Source organism: Cricetulus griseus, chromosome 4 (assembly GCF_003668045.3).
Source record: "Cricetulus griseus strain 17A/GY chromosome 4, alternate assembly CriGri-PICRH-1.0, whole genome shotgun sequence".
NCBI classification, from domain to species: Eukaryota; Metazoa; Chordata; class Mammalia; order Rodentia; family Cricetidae; genus Cricetulus; species Cricetulus griseus.
The window spans coordinates 218,656,878-218,676,553 of record NC_048597.1 but is presented as its reverse complement, the minus strand read 5'-3'; the positions used below and the strand labels follow the sequence as shown (position 1 = coordinate 218,676,553).

Sequence of the window (19,676 nt, the reverse complement as noted above, 5' to 3'; positions counted from 1 at the left end):
CTTTTGCTCTCCCTGTTACTAGTCCAATTTACATGATGCCTTTCTGAACTAACTTATCCTGTTCTTGGTATCACTGTACACTATTAACTAGTGTAACTGGCTCAAATCAGTTTGTCCTTGCAGTGAATAGTGATCTCCTGAAGGCCAGACTATGATTGTCTCTCTACATGTCCACGGCCAAAGGTAGTGAGTGAGTGAGTGAGTGAGTGAGTGAGTGAGTGAGTGAGTGAGTGAGTGAGTGAGTGAGTGAGTGAATGAGTGAATGAGTGAGTGAGTGAGTGAGTGAATGCAGCCACCCCCCCACCGCAAGTCTTGATCCATTACTCAGATAACAGATTCATTCAGCAAATAAGACATCAACATAGCTTTTGGTTATGTTCTCATCTTCCAAATAAAAGGGTGGAGACACAACTAATGGATCAAGTAAACTTTCTACTACCTGAGGTATTACTGTTGTCCAAATATTATACTTTACTATGAAATGCTACAATACTGTAATAAGATAATGGCTCAAAAGGCTAATAATTTCCATTGTCTGCTTGTTCTTTGTAAATGCAAATATTTTCCAATTAAAACATGGCAAGGTCATTCTTAAAGAATTACTTTCAAATATATCACATAACAGTTTGTCATTGGCAGAATCCATTACAATGCCATCAAATCTTCAGAAAAGATAACTGAAAAAAGAATGACCTGATTCTCTTCCTATCAGCTCTGAAACATTCAAGTGGGATTTTGAGCTATCATAACCATGTCTTTACAGAAACCCTATTAGGTTCCTCATAAGTCACATTATTAAAAGTTCCCTGAACTACAAAAAAAAAAAAAAAAAAAAAAAACCAAAGCTGCTTTGCAAAGGCAGACAAACTGTGGTTTACCCGAAGTTCACTTAACGAGGTGTCTGGGTCTACTAAACTGCTGGTGTCTCCACTGCCCCGTCTAGATGAGTTTCCGCTTAGAGGCGTGGTTGCTGAGGCAGAATTTCGAGATGAAGGCTGGAAAAGAAAGAAAATGACACTTTGAGCTGCTGTGAAGATTAAACATGGGACACAGTGGTGGGAGAAGGTGAGAGCGTCAGATAAACATTCTAACAATACAGTCTAGAGGTTACCAAGTGCAATTCACATTGGCAGTTTAGACTGGTTTGGAGAGAGAAAAGGGGCCAGCCATACAAGCATCACTTCATTATCTCAAACACTTTATCAGAATCTGAAATTCAAAATCCAAAGGTGAAAATAATTTCTACAGAAGCTTTTGTATTCTAGGCTTATCTTTGTTACACTCCAAAACTACTCAGGTGAGCTGTCAGGAGCTGTTTCAGACCTTTAGAACTAATGTCTAATTAGCACTACCCTACTGCAGTTCCTAACATTGCTTAAGCAGCTCATCTCTGCTGAGAAAATAAACCTATTTGTAACTAAGAGCAAGAACATCGCAGGCCGCTACAAAGTTAGACTGCTCTCTCCAAAACCACACTCTTAACAAATAGCAGAGATCTTTGCTAGCTGGAATATGGCAAGAGCCATATGAAACCACCTGAAATGTTGCTAATCCAAATGAGATGTGAGTATAAAATATGCTCACAATATTTTATAATTGTAATATATAATTGTAATATAATTGTAATAAACCCTCAAATTTTGAGGGTTTATTACAGAAAAAAAGAGTGAACAAAATACATCACAACCACTTTCAAGTGGAGTATGGGGTAGTGGCATCTTGCAATACTGTAATTCCAGCAATAGGATGAAGATCAGCCTAGGCTACATCTGAGGACCCTGACTCAAAACAGCACAAAACAAAACATCTGCGTTGATCTACAATGAAATATATTGGTTATTTGGGTTGAATATTATTTTTGCTTTTTGTTGAATATTATTTTGCTTTTTCTAGAGTGTGGCTAAAAAAATAAAACTGCATAGGCTTATAGTTTTGCTTTGCATTACAAAATTTAATACAGTAAAACCGGACGAAGGTGGCAAACACCTTTAATCCCAGCTCTCAGGAGGCAGAGGCAGGTGTATCTCTGAGTTTGAGGCCAGCCTGGTCTACAAAGTGAGTTCTAGGAGGTTACAAAGAGAAACCTAGTTCCAACCCACCCTCTCTGCATGCACAAAAAAAGAAATTTAACACAGTAGATCATTTCCCTGGTTTCTTAAAAATATATTTAGAAAACAGAAACTTTACTACAAAGGTACTGCTCTACAAGGGAGTTATCCTACTTTTCTTATAGAAGGGACTTATCTATAAGAAAAAAAATCATAGCTATGGGTTTGTTAGTTCGTTCCTAGATATTTCATTTTCATGTTTAATGGCTTTTCAATATCAGTTTTTAGAGAGTGGGAATCAATGGAGTAGCCAAGAGTTTTAGGGATGACGTCCCATGAAATAAAACGCAGGCTTCTCTCTTCCCAGGATTTTCACATGATCTAAGGCTGGAGGAATTCTGAGGGGTCAAGGACAGGAAACGGATAATGGGAAGAGCAGCTCCATTGGCCAGTTGTGCTGAACAGGATGGATGAGTTATAGGGAGCACAGGGGCTACTCTGAGAGCTCCACCCCATCAGGGATCTCATACTCACTCTTGTGTAAATTTCAGCATACTGTTTGTCCGACTTTTCATCCAACTAGAAAAAAAAGAGAAAGAAGATGAAGAAGATGGCGAGCATGCTGCCTCTTGCTTTACGGGGAGTCGAGCAATCTCAGTAGGGTTTTCTAAGTTGAGTGGTGTGTGAAGCAAAAGTAAACACATAAAAACTGAAAGAAAAGTTATAATATCAAGAATTTTTAGTTCGTTGCTGGAAGCAAGCTGCATAGACTCAAAATTTTAGATTGTTTAGACAGATTTTCTTTTCATGGTATTTAATAAATACATTAAGAAAAACCATACAAACCCCAATGTGAGCACTGCAGCTGTCAATACAAAAATGTTTTAAACATTATTAAGACACAGAATGCATGCATAAAACTATTTAATGCCAAAAGCAGGTTATATAAACATGTTTTCTTACACACATAGCAAACTCAAGCAGTACAAAAGGGTGTCAGAAATCTGCCTTGCCCTTCCCCTCCCTGAGGAGTGGATGGGGAGTAGTGGGGGGGGGAGGGAACTGGGATTGATATGTAAAATAAGACTGGTTTTTAATTTAAATAAAAATTAATTTTTAAAAAAAATCTGACTTCCTCCCCACCAGGCCCTGCGCTGCCAAGGACAATCAACCCCAAATCTCTCTCTCAAAGTCTTAGCAGTGTCACAGACAGACACACCCTTCTCTCAAAGTCTTAGCAGTGTCATAGACAGACACACCCTTCACCTGCTTTTTTCTCTTCTTTTTGTCTGTTGTCTCATCTCTAGCATGCAAGCCTTGTATCTGCATACCCTTCTCTGTACTCGAGCAAGGAACAGCACCACACCTAGTGCATAAGGGCTCAGAATCCACTCCACCCATCTCTACTCACAGGCTTCACTTATTTTGGTTACATCCACAGTGGCATGTTATCTCAGCATGCTACAGTCAGACTAACTTGTCTTCTGCTGCTAACTCAGGTTTTCCTGGCTTCCCAGACTTGCTTCAGGAAGGAAGGTTCCTTAAAGATCTATTCCAAAATTCTAACTAGAGCTAAGCCATTACTAACCGTCCCAGCTGGATCTGAATGTGTTCCATGAACTTCCAGCATTCATATGTATTTGCATATTCTATTAGCCATCCTGGGGAAAGTGACACAGGAACTTAAAACTAAATGAAAATAAAGTATTCCCCAGTCCTGAACTCTGAGATCAACCTTCCAAGTCCAGCCAGAAAGAGGTTTGAAAACCTTTTTCAGTTAGTCACTAAAACAGGAAGCATTTCTTCTTTGTTCAGATGTTAAAGTTTCTAGTGTATTTTTTATTACTCAGTTACCTTGTTTAACAAAGACCTTTTCTCAGTAATACAAAGGCTGGGTTTTGATGTTTCACTTCTTGCTGTAATACTTTCAAAAGGAAATCATTTTAATTTATTTGGATCTACTTAAAAATATCATAAAATGTATTACAACAACAAGCAATGACAGCTGGGGCTTAACACTGTCACTGTCTGCTCTAAATTAGGAAGAGTCCCCCCCAAGCTGCACTGGTGACAAGCATTGCCCATTAGTTACCCTCACTCAAAATAAGAGTAAAGAAGTATATCTTCATAAACTGCCTATTTTTATAAGTATTTTCTGATTCTTTTTCGGCTAATAAGTTAATGAGAAAAGAAGTACTCAAAATTAAAATATTAAGTCCATCTGAAACCCTTCTTCATATCACCTTTCTTATAAAAACGACCCTCAAACTCACCCATTTTACTTGACTTCACCTTGGGATAATCTTACATTTCAGAGGCTGCATCACTGAAGCCACCAAAATGTTGACTCTATCATGATCACTGTCTCCTAACAGATCCCAGCTGTCGCAATTCAAACTGATCATGCGCCAAAGGTCAGGATGTTACGCCAGCAGAAAGCATCCTTACTGCTGCAGCCCAATTACGGTGACAGCAGTGATTAGACCAGCAACTCCTTCAGCCTCACATCTGAGGCTGAGCCTATACAGGTGGACTGCAATGACAAGCTAATGTTTATAATCATGACTGGAAGTGCCTGCCAGATCCTGAAGAGGCTTTTTAAATGCAATAAAATTTAATCATGCTTAAGGCACAAAAGCATGCTCTAAATAAAGTGTTCACAGTGTGGTTTGTTAATGTACTCATTAGATCACAATTATCCATTTACTTCTAATAAATACCCTTCATTTGACATACTTGGGAAATGAAGTGTTTCAAATTTAGGATTTCTTTCCAGTTGTGGAAATAATCATAGATACACACTGAGATATCCTGGTACCCAAGTCTAAACATAAAATTGCATCTACATTTCATACTTTATACACATAAGTTAATTTTACATATTATTTTTAGTGTAACTGAAGTTTGACTACAACCCAACTTATATAGCATAATGAAGATACTCAAAAACTTTAAGATTTGAGAACATTATGAATTTTGGATTTCTGTATTAAGAATGCTCAACCTAATAATGACAAGGTTATCTAAAACTTATTTAATGAAAAACAGACAAAACATGGAAAGTTTGATACCATAAAGGGAAAAGAACAATGGGTTTAATGATTTCCTGAAGTGAATCTGGCTAAGGATTTCTTTCAAAAACCGGACACAATGAACAGTGAGTCAGCACACTCTTACACTCTTTTCTTTTATTCTAGCCTGACCTACAGAACAAGACAAGAGGCTATAGCACATGAATCCTGTAGTCTTGTGGACCTGGCTGGTATCTTTTCCAGCACCTCCTGCATCCAGGATGATCTGTCACCCTGTGAACAGACGATGGGCCCACAGTGGCAGCGAGACAGCATCTTGCAAAAGCAGAGCTGGGGACGGGAGACTGACCAATATAAATGCCCTTTCACCTGCTTCAGTGTGGTGAGCTAATGCATATGGCTTTTACGTTACACAAAGTCGACTGTTTAGAGAGCATTATCAAAAGGCAAAATTAATGGTATTTTATAGGTACTTAAAAATACAAAAGGCAATGGCTCTCAGGCTATAACGGAAAACTTTAAAAGTCCTGTTCTAAGTAATCTTTTTGCTTACATTAGAGAGGTATTTAATTTACAGAGGTAGGACAACACAAATTGTAACATTCTTTATTGCTACATAATTACTAAAGCAAACTGCCAAGAACTAAATGTACAAAGAATGTAAGCTCTAATTCAGGCATCATGAATTGTGAGACTGACAGAAAACAAGCTATAGAGAAAACAGGTATACACAGTAAATGCAGTTATATCTATGGGGGGGGGGAAGTGGGTACCAATGGGCCAGTGAGATGGCTCAGCAGGTAAGAGGCACTTGCCACTGAGCCCCATGACACGAGCCCAATCCCCAGAACCACATAAAAGGAGAGAGCCAACCCCTGCAAGCTCTTCTCTGGCCTACACCTGTGCTCCAACTCCGTATGCTCACATGAACATACATACACAAAATAAAGGAAAATGTTTTAAAAATTAAAAAGTGGTTACTAAGCAGGTTAATAAAATCTCAGAATAACTGGGAAACCAGATTCTAATTTCATAATAGACAAAGTCCTTGGTTCAATCCACAGCAAGATGAGATTGCTATATGGCCAAAATTAAGCTAGTAATGTGGAATAATTAGGACTGCAAATAAAATAATTAAGATTATTTTCTAGGATTAAAATAGTTCAGAAATAGCTACTTCCTACCGTAAGTAAAATGCTAATAAAAATGATCTCTGCATTTCCAGGAAGAACCTCTCATCCCCTCCAAAGTGCTGGACAATCAGAATAGGGCTTGTCTGTGTGGTGCCAGGCCAGGTGGGGGAGGGGCTGGAAAGATGAGCTCAGCAGGCAGGTCACAATGAACATGAACTGGGGGTACCCACAGGTGCCTCCATGGACACACTACTTCCACTGGAAGGGTGCCTCAGATCAACGCCAGAGTCTACTTTAAAATCTCTTCAGCTTCTTTCTGGCTACTTTATTATTCAGCTTTTAAAGTCTAACACTTCATAGATTTATCAAAACCAAGAAGGGGTAAAAAGTAAACCAGAAGTACCTGAATATGGCCAAGTGTGAGCTGGTCTTAGGAATAGTAGGCTAGGTATGCATATCAACTACCTATTAGGAAATGGCATGATGTAAACGGATGGGCTCTACGATAATTCAGAAAAAAAGAATAGTGAAGAAACATACCAAACAAAATTAGCAAGGAATCCCTGATGATGCTACTGAGTTCTACAAGGGGTTCCATGGGGTAAGAGAAAGAGGGATTTTTAAGTACATATTAACAAATATATTCCAATATTATTATGTTTCATGTTAATATGCGCAAGTAAAATGTCTAAGGAGTTATTAAATTCCTAATTTTAAAAGCTACTATATAAGCTGTTAGTCACACACCCACATGGGACAACACAAGGACCCCATGCAAAACACTCACGCTGGTTAAGTCTGAGAGGCTGGCGTCATCCACCTCAGAGACAACACTCTCCCTACGACTGGGGCGACTAAAATAATCAGCAGCAGAGACCTTTCAGTCAGAGAAAATGAGACACTTTAAAAGTCAGAAAGAGGAAAAAGAACACTAGCTAACTGGGAAATTGGGTGCCTGTCTTAATTTGATGTTTGATAAAGTATCATGAAATGAGGAAACTTTTACAACTAACCTTTTACAAAAAGTAAAAAAGAAAAGAGGTACCTGAGTGAAGTCACCACTCCCTAAAATCAACTCTTCCATCATTATCAAGTGCAATTCTATGCTACAGACCATTTTCAGCCTGAGCTCATGACAGGCAAGCATTCCACACGGAAGCCTTTGACTGGGAGCCTTTGACTGGTGAGGGCAGTGTTCAGGCCACTATCAAATCTCTACTGTATTTTACAATATTATAATTCCTTATAGCTATCAACTCTGGCAATACTCAATTTCCACAATAATTTCTTCCTTTTCATATCAGGAATTGGACAAAATAATGAGGAAGACCAGCCTGGGAAATCCCTTCTCTTGCTCTTCAAACAGCTGAGCCTGTCTTCTCAGAAGTCACTGTCTCGGAGAACTCTTCCAAGGGCCACTCTCACATAGCCACCTCCCAGTCCCCTATCACTGGCACCTGCTCTTTTCCTTATACCCTAAGCTGCCTTCTTTTTGTGTTCCTCCCTTTACTAGTTTAGTTCTATGTCTTTTACTAGGACATAAGCTCCATAATGTCAGCAATGTATCCTTGGTTTAACACATCTTTACTGGCACTTAACACCATGCCACAGATAAAACAACTGTGAAATGACTATATCCTACGCATCAGTCATTCTGAACTTAAGCTATTTGGTAGCCTTGCTTTAAAATTCCTCACCCCAGCCAGGTGGTGGTGGTGGCACAAGCCTTTAATTCCAGAACTTGGAAGGCAGAGGCAAGCAGATCTCTGTGAGTTCGAGGCCAGCCTGGTCTACAAGAGCTACACAAAGAAACCCTATCTGGAAAAATCCAAAATAAATAAAATTCCTCACCCCAAGAAGTGGATTCAGAAACCCATCCATAGGAACAAAATAGTTTTAAAAGTATGAAGTCTGTCAAAGGCTAACAAGACCAACCAATGATATTTTTATTCTTTAGAACTTCATTTATAGCTAATGTGTATCAGTACCTACTCCCTTCGAAGTTTGAAAGGTGTCTTCGAGAGTTACTCACTGAATACAGGTATTAAGCCTAACAACACAGCAGACTGCCATTGGCATCTCCACTGAACAGGAACAACAAACAGGCAGTTGAGGTTAAGGCAAGCCCAGTGCCATCTCTGTAAAGCCCACTTCCGCTGCCTTCGGGGTTATGACTTTTACCTCTCCTTCAGCCATGAGTATGAGCATTACCTGGATGGCTGAGGGACACAAAGGCTTTAATTAGATCAAGTTATCTCACACAAACATGTGGTGCTCCCTTCATGAGAACTCTAGGTATACAATCCGCCACATTAATTGAGCTTGCACCTTTTCTGGAAGGAATTGCAGTTACACAGGCCTCTCTATTCTAGCTCCAAGATGACACATGGTCCTCTGCTCTCATTTCCACATCGGTTCCTTTTAGAGAACAAAAATGTCACTCCGAAAAATACCCAGTACCATTAAAGAATGACATGAAATTATTACCACGCCCACAATGATGAACTGGGTAAAGTGTCTGGACTGATTATAAACCCTGCCACCAACAGCTGACAAAGGTCATAGTCTTACACACAAGCTCTATGTGATGGTGTAGGTGTGACTCTTGCTTGAGAGGTTCGTTTTGGAAAATAAGCAGATAAAATGTATGTTTAAAAAAATAAAGAGAAAGTTTTTTATTTAACTTTATTTTATATGCATTGGTGTCAGAGCCCCCAGGAACAGGAGTTACAGACAGGTGTGAGCTGCCATGTGGGTGCTGGGACTTGAACCCAGGTCCTCCGGAAGAACAGCCAAGTGCTCTTAACCACTGAACCATTTCTCCAGTCCCAAGAGAAAGTTTTCAATAAATGATTTGTACATAAGACATGTGAGTCTATGACTCATTCTCAAGACCACATTACAAAGCAAATTGTTCATATAACCTGTATTTAAGGAAAATGCAAATTTCACTTTGCAGTAAATTTCACATAATCATACAGTGTTGCCACTGTAAAAGCTGTATTTGTTTGCATACACACCATGCTCACCACACTGTCCCTTTGCCCATGACTGGCAGGACCAGAAGACACAATGCTTGCGGTGTCACCATCGATGGACTACAGAAAGTGAAAAAGATTCAGTTTCTCTGTTGGTCTCACAGACTATAAACACACTGGGAGAGTTTCAGGAGACCACTCTACACAAGCATTATAACTGGCATGAGCCACTGTGCACCATTAAAGAGATAAGCTGCTATAACGTATAATGAAATAGCACTAAAAATCAAGATACTTCCCAAAAGTACAAAGAATAAAGCAAAACTCTTTAAGTTAGACACTGGTGAGGGTATAAGTAAACTAGACAAAAACAGCTAGGGAAGTAATGGTTATTTAGACTTGCAGATCTGTAAAGTCCCTTGAGAGGTCAATAAATACACTTAAGATTTCAATTTGGGAAAGAAATGAAATAACATGTGTCAAAATAACATACCAGCAAAGCCCTGAGGCAGTGACTCACTTCCTGGTACTCATTCCTCCGTAGCTGGCGGAGACTGGCACTATAATCCCATCACAGGACTGCTCTTCCCACTCCACAGCCACAACTCATCTTTGGCATATAGTTTATCCCCATTCTGATGTCACTAAAACACCATTTTGGCATCACTAAGGTAGTAATTCTGAACCCAAATTACAGATGAAACAGAACTTACCTCACAAGGAAACGGACCTGCACTGCTGTTTTTTTATAAAAAAATAAATTACCAAAATTTTTGCAGGGGGACACTACATTTGGCATATTAAAAATGTCACCAGGTCTGACAACTGTCACGTAGAATTTTGAGTATACAGTGGGCTAAGAGTAAACACCTGCTGGGTCGTGGTGGTGCACACCTGTAATCCCAGCACTTGGGAGGCAGAGGCAGAGGCAGGTGAATCTCTGAGTTCAAGGCCAGTCTGGTCTACAGAATAAGTTCCAGACTATCCAGAGCTATATAGAAACCCTGCCTCGAAAAATAGGAAAGGTTGGAGAGATGGCTCAGCAGTTAGTATCACTTGCTGTTCTTGCAAAGGACCTGGGTTTGGTTCCCAGCAGTCACATGGTAGCTCACAATATCCTGTAAGTGCAATTCTAGGACACAATATCCTCTTCTAGCCTCTGTGGACACAGGCATGCACATGGTACACACATGCATATGTAGGCAAAACATTTATACACTTGAAAAACAAAAATAATCTTTTTTTAAATGCATATGCTTTAATATTTATAACATTTCCTGATATCTTACAGATATACTCACGTAAGTATACTATCCGTGCACATGTATGGGTGTGTAAGGAAGAAAAAGACAGAAACAGAAGCAGAGAAAGAATTGAGTAAGAATGTTCATCGCAGGGCTGGGAAGATGGCTCAATGGGTAGTGTCTGTTGTGCAAGCATGAGGGCCTTAACTTGGACTCCCAGCACCCATGTAAAAGCCAGGCATGGGAGTGTGTGCACTGAGGGAAAGTGGCTCTCAGAGGCTTATTGGCCAGTCAGTCTAGCCAAAACAGTGATCTCTAGGTTCAGTGAGACTTTGTCTAAACAAATAAGGTAGAGAGGAGTAACAGCGTAGACACCTGACTTTGACCTCTGACCTCCATATGTGCATGCACAGCTCATGTGTACACATAGAAAATGTCTGACCATGTAAATGACCATCAATAGGAAAATGATTTTTAAAATGAGTATCTATGCATTCATGGGATAGTACATTGGCATTTAAAAGATTTGATGATATGAAACTATCCCAAAGAGAAAAATAATTGAAAAGGGGGCATAGCTTTAATTGTTTAAAATAATGATAATAATAGTAATAATGGCAAAAAAAAGGATGCTATGAATCTGTATGCATTGACACAGAAAGATACTTTAAGAGAACATGAGGAATAACACATACTAGAAAGGAAGCCAAAATGAAAAGCACTCACACATGTCCGAAACATCTCTGAAAGCATGCATGTGAACAGGCTACATGCAAGGACTTGTCTGGAACTTAACTCTGGACTTGTCCTTTACTGACATTACTTACTTATATAAATTGCAAAATAAATTTTAATGTTCCAGAGAGAGTATGCAGTCATATGTAACAGTCATATATAACAGGCTTTATGAGTTGGTCTGTTTGACTTCTCTTACAGCTCCACAGACAGAAGGGCTGGTGAGCAAGGGGAATGGCAATACAGGAACATATGCAGGGAAAGCCCTGAGCAGCACACCTGACAGGAACTATCAGTACTTGAAAGGCAAAGTGTTTCACATAGATGACAATGCAAAAACTTTAAGCCTGTCCAATGCCCTTGGTTCTAGACTCGGTTAAGAAATTACTTGGGTCCACACAAACACAAACAATTAGCACATATTAGTATTTAATTTTATGGACGTGGGAGTACATTATCCATGCACAAGACAGTGAAACACACCACTCTATTTAAAGCGTGACTACAGAATAACTAAACCCTCTTAAGTGTGCAGAGAAGCAGAACAGCTCACCACGGGGCTGCTTCGGGAGGAACTTGCTCTCGATGAGTAGTAACTGTACTCAGATGGCTATAAAGTTCAAAACAAGAAAGGCTTTATAACAACGGCCAGCTCGGATTTTCTGCTGGGAATACAGTGACCCTACTCTTAACTTGAGTCTGGTGCCCAAGGTGAAATAGCTGCTTTCCTTGTCTGGCACTCCATCTCACACCCACCCTCAAAAGGGAGGAGATACTCCCCTCATCTGTTAACTCATACTCTGCAGTGGTCACCTTCTCACAGCTGGCTGAGTGAATAGGCCAGACTAAATGACTCCCTGTCCCCTCCTTTGCCCACCCTCTTCCCATTTAGACTTACAGTTCGAGAACCATAAGGGTTATATAATCCACCATCATACAATGATGCCTGAAGAACAAAAGAATATTGCTTATTTATTTAGCACTGGTGTTATTTTGAAAATATATTTATTATTTTAGCAGTTCATAATTCAAAAAATGTTTGAGGATGGCATGTTATATTCACTTACATAAACAATTCACTTTTTAAAAAAACTACAGTATTTTTTACCCTCATACTATAACACGAGGAAGCTAACATTAATTAATGTAGTCTCATAAAAGAACCAAGAGTGGAGAAGTAAACAGGTATAAGCACTCTGGGCTCTAGTCTTCTGAAACTGGCCACACAACATCCAACAGCTAGAAGCTCAAACAACTGGCACATCACATAAAGCTACTGGTTATGTTTTTAATTCAGTTTGCTTGGTAGACTTTTATTGCCACAGCCTTAGGGTTATAACTATACCAAATAAAACTAAATGAATGTGGTTAGGACCCAGGTGAGTTTATCTCCTTGTGGGAAACAGTTTCCTAACATAAGTCAGCCATTTTCTCCGTTGGCAAAGAGAACAGGATTATTTTTCACGTCCTTCATTTTGTAGGCTAAGCCCAGGCAGCGTACTCTGCGGTACACATGGCAGGAAAGCTACACAGCTCAATCAGCACCCCGTCAGAGAGCACACATTTGAAGAAGGAAATACAAACCAGGCTGGCACTTCTCAGCAGACCAGAATTTTCAGTAGAGGAGGCCTATGGAATAAGTGCATTAATTAAACCTAAAGAAAGGCAAGGGCAGCTGGGATGGCCACATACTCCTCGAAAGTACTAACCCTATTCTTAATCGGAGATGTCCCCAGTGGGTCACTGCACAGGGAAGAAGACTGCAAAAAGAGGCAGAACAATACAAGTGAGCAAAAGTGGAGACACAGGAGAATGTACCTCACCTTCATGCAAACAGAAGTTTTACGTTTATGGTTTTAGACTCCATATAACTCATTAGCAAGCCCCAAGTGCTTAACGAAGTGTAAAATGACATGAAGTGAGAAAAAGGGACTAGAAACTTTAGAATGCAAACTGTTAATGGTGAGAAAGAAAATCACCTGGAGCAGCCTTCTATCATTATGTACAACCTTCTGGTATTAAAAATGATTGGCAGGGTGTGAGATGGGGACCTAGGAAAGCACTGAAGAGGATTACAGCACTGGGAGGGAGTGCGTCAGGCAAGTCACCAGGAGTCTCTGGGCACCGTCAATTATTTTGTGACAGATTCCCAGTGGGCTTAGCCATGTTACAGGTGACTCGAGGTGGTGAGCTCTTAGTTACTGCTATCACTACTTTTTTTCCAAATAGATTTGAAAGCCTATCTTTGAAAACAAGCCACGGACAAAGCATGCGGTTAACCACATAAGCTGCACCAGCCACCTGAGTCCATGCACTAAAAGTACTTTTTATAAGGAAATTACATTTCTTTCCCTGGGGTCACATAAGATACAACTTTCAGTTTTCACTAACCGCACACAAACAAGAATAGTGAAATGGTGTGTGCAGACAGGTTTTTAAGTGGACTGTGTTTTCCAGTACAAGGAATTGAGTCCAGAGCCTTGCAAGTGCTAATGAATTATTCTATCACGTAGATTAGCTCCCATTCCTGAATACTTTTAAATGTACAGGGTACCACGCATTACAGTATGCTTTAAATGTTAAATGTCTTGGAGGGGGGGAGGATAAGATTCTAGCTGACTGTGGTGATACTAGCCTGCAATCTGGGCATACGAGTGGCTGAGGCAGGATGACCAGGCCTTGGCTACAGAGACACATCATGTTTCAAAAACAAACAAAATAAGCAAATGCCCCAAAACAGACAAAAAAGAAAAAGGAGATTCTAACATTGCATTAATATTCCAACAAATAATAACATCCCTCTCATCCTATATGTAGCTTATATTTTCACATGCCAACTTTTTAAAAACGTATCTATCAGGGAGTGTATTGATGCCTATAGGTTATTTTGAAATGAATCAAAAAACTAGATAGGGGGGCAGGAGAGATGGCTCAGAGGTTAAGAGCACTGACTGCTCTTCCAGAAGTCCTGAGTTCAATTCCCAGCAACCACATGGTGGCTAACAACCATCTATAATAAGATTTGGTGCCCTCTTCCAGCCTGCAGGCATACATGCAGGTAGAATATTGTATATATAATAAATTTTAAATTCTTAAAAAAAAAAACTAGATAGAAGTTGGGCATTGTGGTCCCCACCTTGATGCCAGCAACTAGGAGTCTGAGGCAGAAGAATCTTGAGTTTGAGCCTGGGCTACTTACATAGGGAAACTGTCTTAAAAACAAACAAACAAACAAACAAAAAATGGAATGATTCCGTAATAGACAAATAAGTATGTGACTAACAAAATAAACTGTATAATCTAAGTGTATAATCTAAGTGTATGTGACATTCACTGTACAGATTCTTTTTGTGTTTGAAACTTTCATTACAAATGTGGTGACTTAACAGTTCTCACTGAAGACACACTCAAGGACTATATGAATCAGTTACCAAAACTGGCACATCCAAACCATTCATAGATTAGTTACAAATAGTCAAAATGCAAAATGGGAGATTAGAGATGTGTTAAGGGTAGGTAAGATACATGAGACCAAAAGACTTTAGACAAACCCGAAAGTAGTAGGTAGAAGAAGCAGGTTTGCTATGTCTAAGACTGCTATAGTTTCTCTGGTCAAAATAGAGGCCACTCTGCAAAAAGCAAAATTTAACACACTTTTCTCAGGTTAAATGTGTTTGATGCAATGACACACCAAGGCAAAATTTGAATACACAGACAAAATCTGATACTGTCAAGGCACCTTCTTCCCCAGGGCAGTGCCTTTAAAGCACTGGATCACAGCAAAGAAAGGGACAAAGTAGTAATGGTTTAAAATCTCTTGTAAGGAATAGGCATTAAAGGTCAGCTACTTCAAACAAGGTCATTACTACTTACTACTATTTTAAAAACAAGATAAAAATAAAATGCAAATAACTGAGTTACTCTCATCCTACAGTTAAGAATGTCCCCTGAAAAACCTAGGACCACTGAATAGTTTACTAGGTCACAGAAATCATCTTTCAAGTCTCCCTCTGCTAGAGGTTAAGAAAGTGTATAACCCCTGGCTTAGGGTCTCCCTTCCTACTGCTGACACCTCTGCAGGCTGTGTCTCTACCCACCCACACCTCTGCAGGCTGTGTCTCTACCCACCCACACCTCTGCAGGCTGTGTCTCTACCCACCCACACCACTCCTGGCCCTGCCTTCGCCATCACTCACACCTCACCTGCTCATAAACCCCAGGTCCTATACACCAAGGCCTCTAGTAACCTTCCTTCTCCCTCCTCCCTTCTACCGGAATCCTCCCGTGCTCCCATGGGAACCCAAAATTGGCATCAAGCTAGGGACTACATTTCTGCCAACAGCACAATAAGGAAAAAGGGGTATTCAGAGCACCCCAAGTGAGCATTCTGTAGCATTTGTTCTCTACGGAAACATTTGGTCAAGTGGCTGGAATGGAAAGTCTATTAGTTCTGCAGTGTGTTCACAGAGGTGAAAGGGCTTGAAAATTCTCACATGGGAACTCTCTATTACATACTTTATTGTTTCTACAGGAAAGTCATTCCAAGTTTCTAAAACCAAACTTTGAGACTGAAACCCACTTGTTATTTGGTGCTGCCCATATCACAACTAGATCAAACTTCCAAAAGAGAACTAACCAGGGGGTCTTTATGAGAACCAGAAGACCGCTTCTTCGTCCCATAGGTGTGACTGTAAGAATAGTTCTGTAAGTAAAAATTGTAAGTTGCCCTTAATGGTCTTGAACTGACATTTTAAGAATGAAATTCATTATAAAATAGTAGCAAAGGCGTACGCATGCAACCCACTTCCTGCCATTAGAGACTGACTGAACTTGGAAGGCTGAGATATGCAATCTGGAGACACATCACCCTCGCTTTCCTCTCCTTATGACTACTACACTAACCTCATGTCTGGCCAGCTAAAAGGAACCTAGTAAGGACACAAAGTCAGAAGGATGTCTATAGGATTAGTGTGGGATATTTGTACACTGTGTGAGGTGTATTGCTGTAATTGGTGTAATAAAAAGCTGAACAGCCAATAGCTAGGAAGGAAGTATAGGCAGGGTTACCAGGCAGAGAAAGAACTCTAGGAAGAAGATGAAGTTGCCTGTCAGACATGGAGGAAAACAGCATGGGCAGTATGAAGAAATGGGGTAATGAGCTATGTGACAGAACGTAGATGAAAATAAATTCATTAATCTAAGTTATAAGAGCTAGTGGGACAAGCCTAAGCTAAAGTCAAGCTCTCATAATTAATAATAGGTATCTGTGTCAAAATTGTGAGCTGGGTGGCCCAAAGAAAAATCCAACTACAAGGGACCTCATTACACACCTCACTTGAGTCTCATCCCCCATTTCTTTTTCTCTAGGAAGCTATAGGTTGCAATAGTCTATTCCTCCTCCTAATTTAGTCATCTTATCTAAAAGCAAAAACAATGCTGTAAATTGTTTACCAAAAGGACATTTCATTGCTGAAAACAATACACTTTGGGGTGATTTTTTCTTTTTCTTTTTTTCTTTTTTTTTTTTTTTTTTTTTTTTTTTTAGCCTGCCTCTGCCTTCCCAATGCTGGGATTAAAGGCGTGTGCCACCAACGCCCGGCTATACTTTAGGGTGATTTAATTTATGTGTATGTATTTATGTGTATATGTTCTATGTGTATAAATGCCAAAGAGGGTGTGGATTCCCCACAACTGGTTAGCGGTGTTGAGAATCAGCCAACATGGATGTTGAGACCTGAATTCAGGTCCTCTGGAAGAGCAGTAAGTGCTCTTAACCCTTGAGCCATCTTTCCAGCACTCAGACCAAGTTAGTAGATCATGGCATATGCCATTCAGAAGAGACATGCCTATCATGTATGTACTTAAGCTTACACAATGTACTTTGAAAAGATAATTATATAGAAACATCACTTCCCTTAGGGGGACAAAGGTCAGGACTATCACTCAGCAACAACCAGCAGATAATAAACTCAAATCTAGGTAATGAGAGCAGCTGCAAGTACCCCAGAACAAACAAGGGCAACAGGCTTCCCTAGGAAAACCACTTCACATAGTCAGATCCTCAACAGTAAGGATAAGCTCATTTTCTCATTGTGAATATTCTTTTATACTTTACTGTAACATCTAAGTAAAAACTATGCAGCCTAAAAACGTGGGCAATCTACCAATATAATCATAACCCAAAGAAAACAAGCCAGTTTGACTTCCTTAGCTAATTCAGTATGTCAAGTCAAAATTCTTGGTCATCTTCAGCTGCCACCCATCACTGCTGGATGTTTTATTTAGTAATCTGCCAGCTTATGGCACAAGATATGAAGCACATGTCTGTGCTTCTGTAGCTTAGACTGTATCAGAACACTGTCAGAGGCTGGAGAGAGAGAAGGCTCAAAGGATGAAGATGCTTGCTGCCAAGCCTGATACCCTTGGGACCCACATGGTAGCAGGAGAGAACCAGCTCCAACAAGTTGTCCTCTGACCTCCACGTGTGCTCCTCTGTGGAAGACAGAACTACTACTGAACTACTAAGTGAGAAATCTCGGCTCTTACAGTAAATGTTTGTCCATTTGAGGTGTTTTTGTTTTTTGTGGTATTGGGGAACAAACCTACAGCCTTGCAATGCTAAGGAAGAGCTTTACTACTGAACTGTGTGTGCTCTCAGCCTGATCCTGAAGTCTATGGGAAAAGCTATTATTTCAGTAACAGATTATGCCACAATTGCAAAAACAATGGTTTTTGTTTTGTTATACATTTCTCCCCAAAAGAAGGTAACAAAACCATGAAAGTTAGTCATAGTCTATGATTAGCAACAACTAGTGTTTAGAAAGAAAAATCTCACACGTAACAAAAGTCATGCATTACATACTAATGACGGAACCCTTGATGATCTGTCCTTGTAGGTATCATAATACTGAAGTTCAGAAAAGTGGGAAAGTTGGTTGCATTGCCAAAGTGAGGAACATAGGGGAAAAAGCAACATTTGGACATTATTAAAATTAAAACAGTGCTACTTCAAAAGCAAAATATTTTTAAATGCAAAAGTTATTCTATCTAGATATAATCTTTACTTTTTTAGTAGAAATTATTGCTAAACTGCATATGTAATTAAATTTTGTTTTATGCCAGGCACAGTGATATGCACCCATAGTCCTAGCTACCTTGGGGTTAGAGACAGAACCCTATCCTAAACATACAGAAGGCTGTATTCTCCCCAACCCTGACTTTTGGCTGCACTTGGAGCCTTTGGGCATGTTGTGCAAGCATTTCACCACTGAGATACACCTCAGCCTCTATTTTCCTTTCAAATAACAAACTTCAGAATCAGTAATGTTAAGATGATTCAACCTTAGGATATTTCAGAACAATACAGCCTAAGGAAGGCTTTAAATGTTAAGTTAAAAACCATTCTAAGGTCAAAGACGCTTTCCTTCTCATCTCTGTGACTGCTACCACTGCTTGCCATTGTTTGAAAACTAGCAAAAGCAAGGAAGAGCACATAGCTAGTCTGGCTTACAAAAGAATAATCTTGTGCTGAGCAGTGGTGATGCACGCCTTTGATCCTAGCACTCGAGAGGTAGAGGCAGACGGACCTCTGTGAGTCCGAGACCAGCCTGGTCTACAAGAACAAGTTTCAGGACAACCTCCAAAGCCACAGAGAGACCCTGCCTCGAACCCCCACGCCCCACCCCCCAAAAAAGAATAATCTTCAAATCACAGCAAGGGTACTTCTTTGAAACTTAGAGGCATAACCTAAAAAGCTGAACATCAAGAAAATGCTCAACAAAATGAGAAACTTAGCCAAAACAAAACGTGGAATGCACAACAGTTAAGCAAATGACATTAAATTCAAATAAAAAAAACTATGCAAAATGAATAGGACCAGAGAATGCTCATTTCCATGTGGGTTCCTTCAATATGCAAATCATGTTTTAAACCCAAGAAAATGAATGGATTTAGTCTCCTAACGATGCTTTTTCAGCATTGAGCTTACAAGTTTATAAACAATCTTACTCCAATACTTAACAATACTTTGTGTATATCACAAAGCATTTAAAAATACTATTTTATAAAAATATCTTTTACATTGTTATACCGACTTAGGGCTTCAGGTAATATTATTCAAAAACTTGACCCAAAGTAACCTTTCCCTAAATTTAAATTGATCCTCTCTTGAAGTCAATCCAGTGAGTTTAACTGGCAGTTAGGAAAATGATACACAGGAAAAAAGTATCAGTGTGTTGTGAACAGAAGAGTTGTCATCATTTCTTGAGACTAGGCACAGTGGTACACACCTCTAACCCCAGCACTCAGTAGGCTGAGGTAGTAGGAAACTGAATTCAAGGCTAGCCTGAGCCATTCAGTGAGACCTTATCTCAAAATGATAAAAACAAATATATTTTATACATACATATGGATACATACTTTTATATATAATTTTTTGAAATTTGTTTCAATAATACACTTTATATATCTACATATGTATGTATTGAATATACACATACATATATAC

At 39.6% G+C, this 19,676-nt stretch overlaps 1 protein-coding gene across 18 annotated transcripts in view; it reads right to left on the bottom strand.

Moving 5' to 3' along the window:
• Positions 1-19,676, bottom strand: part of Lrrfip2 (LRR binding FLII interacting protein 2) — a 102,770-nt gene that overhangs the window by 32,186 nt on the left and 50,908 nt on the right. For 5 of the 18 annotated variants that reach the window (XM_035444015.1, XM_035444014.1, XM_035444019.1 and 2 more), the window contains 8 exons: positions 15,807-15,872; positions 14,722-14,799; positions 12,880-12,930; positions 12,755-12,799; positions 12,069-12,116; positions 11,724-11,780; positions 2,583-2,627; positions 879-995 (listed from right to left, as the gene is read on the bottom strand). In XM_035444015.1, the coding sequence (XP_035299906.1) occupies positions 879-995; positions 2,583-2,627; positions 11,724-11,780; positions 12,069-12,116; positions 12,755-12,799; positions 12,880-12,930; positions 14,722-14,799; positions 15,807-15,872 (507 nt within the window). Of the gene's footprint in view, positions 1-878; positions 996-2,582; positions 2,628-11,723; positions 11,781-12,068; positions 12,117-12,754; positions 12,800-12,879; positions 12,931-14,721; positions 14,800-15,806; positions 15,873-18,032; positions 18,078-19,676 lie in introns of all 18 variants that reach the window. The other 13 variants (XM_035444026.1, XM_035444027.1, XM_027414738.2 and 10 more) reach the window with 8 other exon arrangements.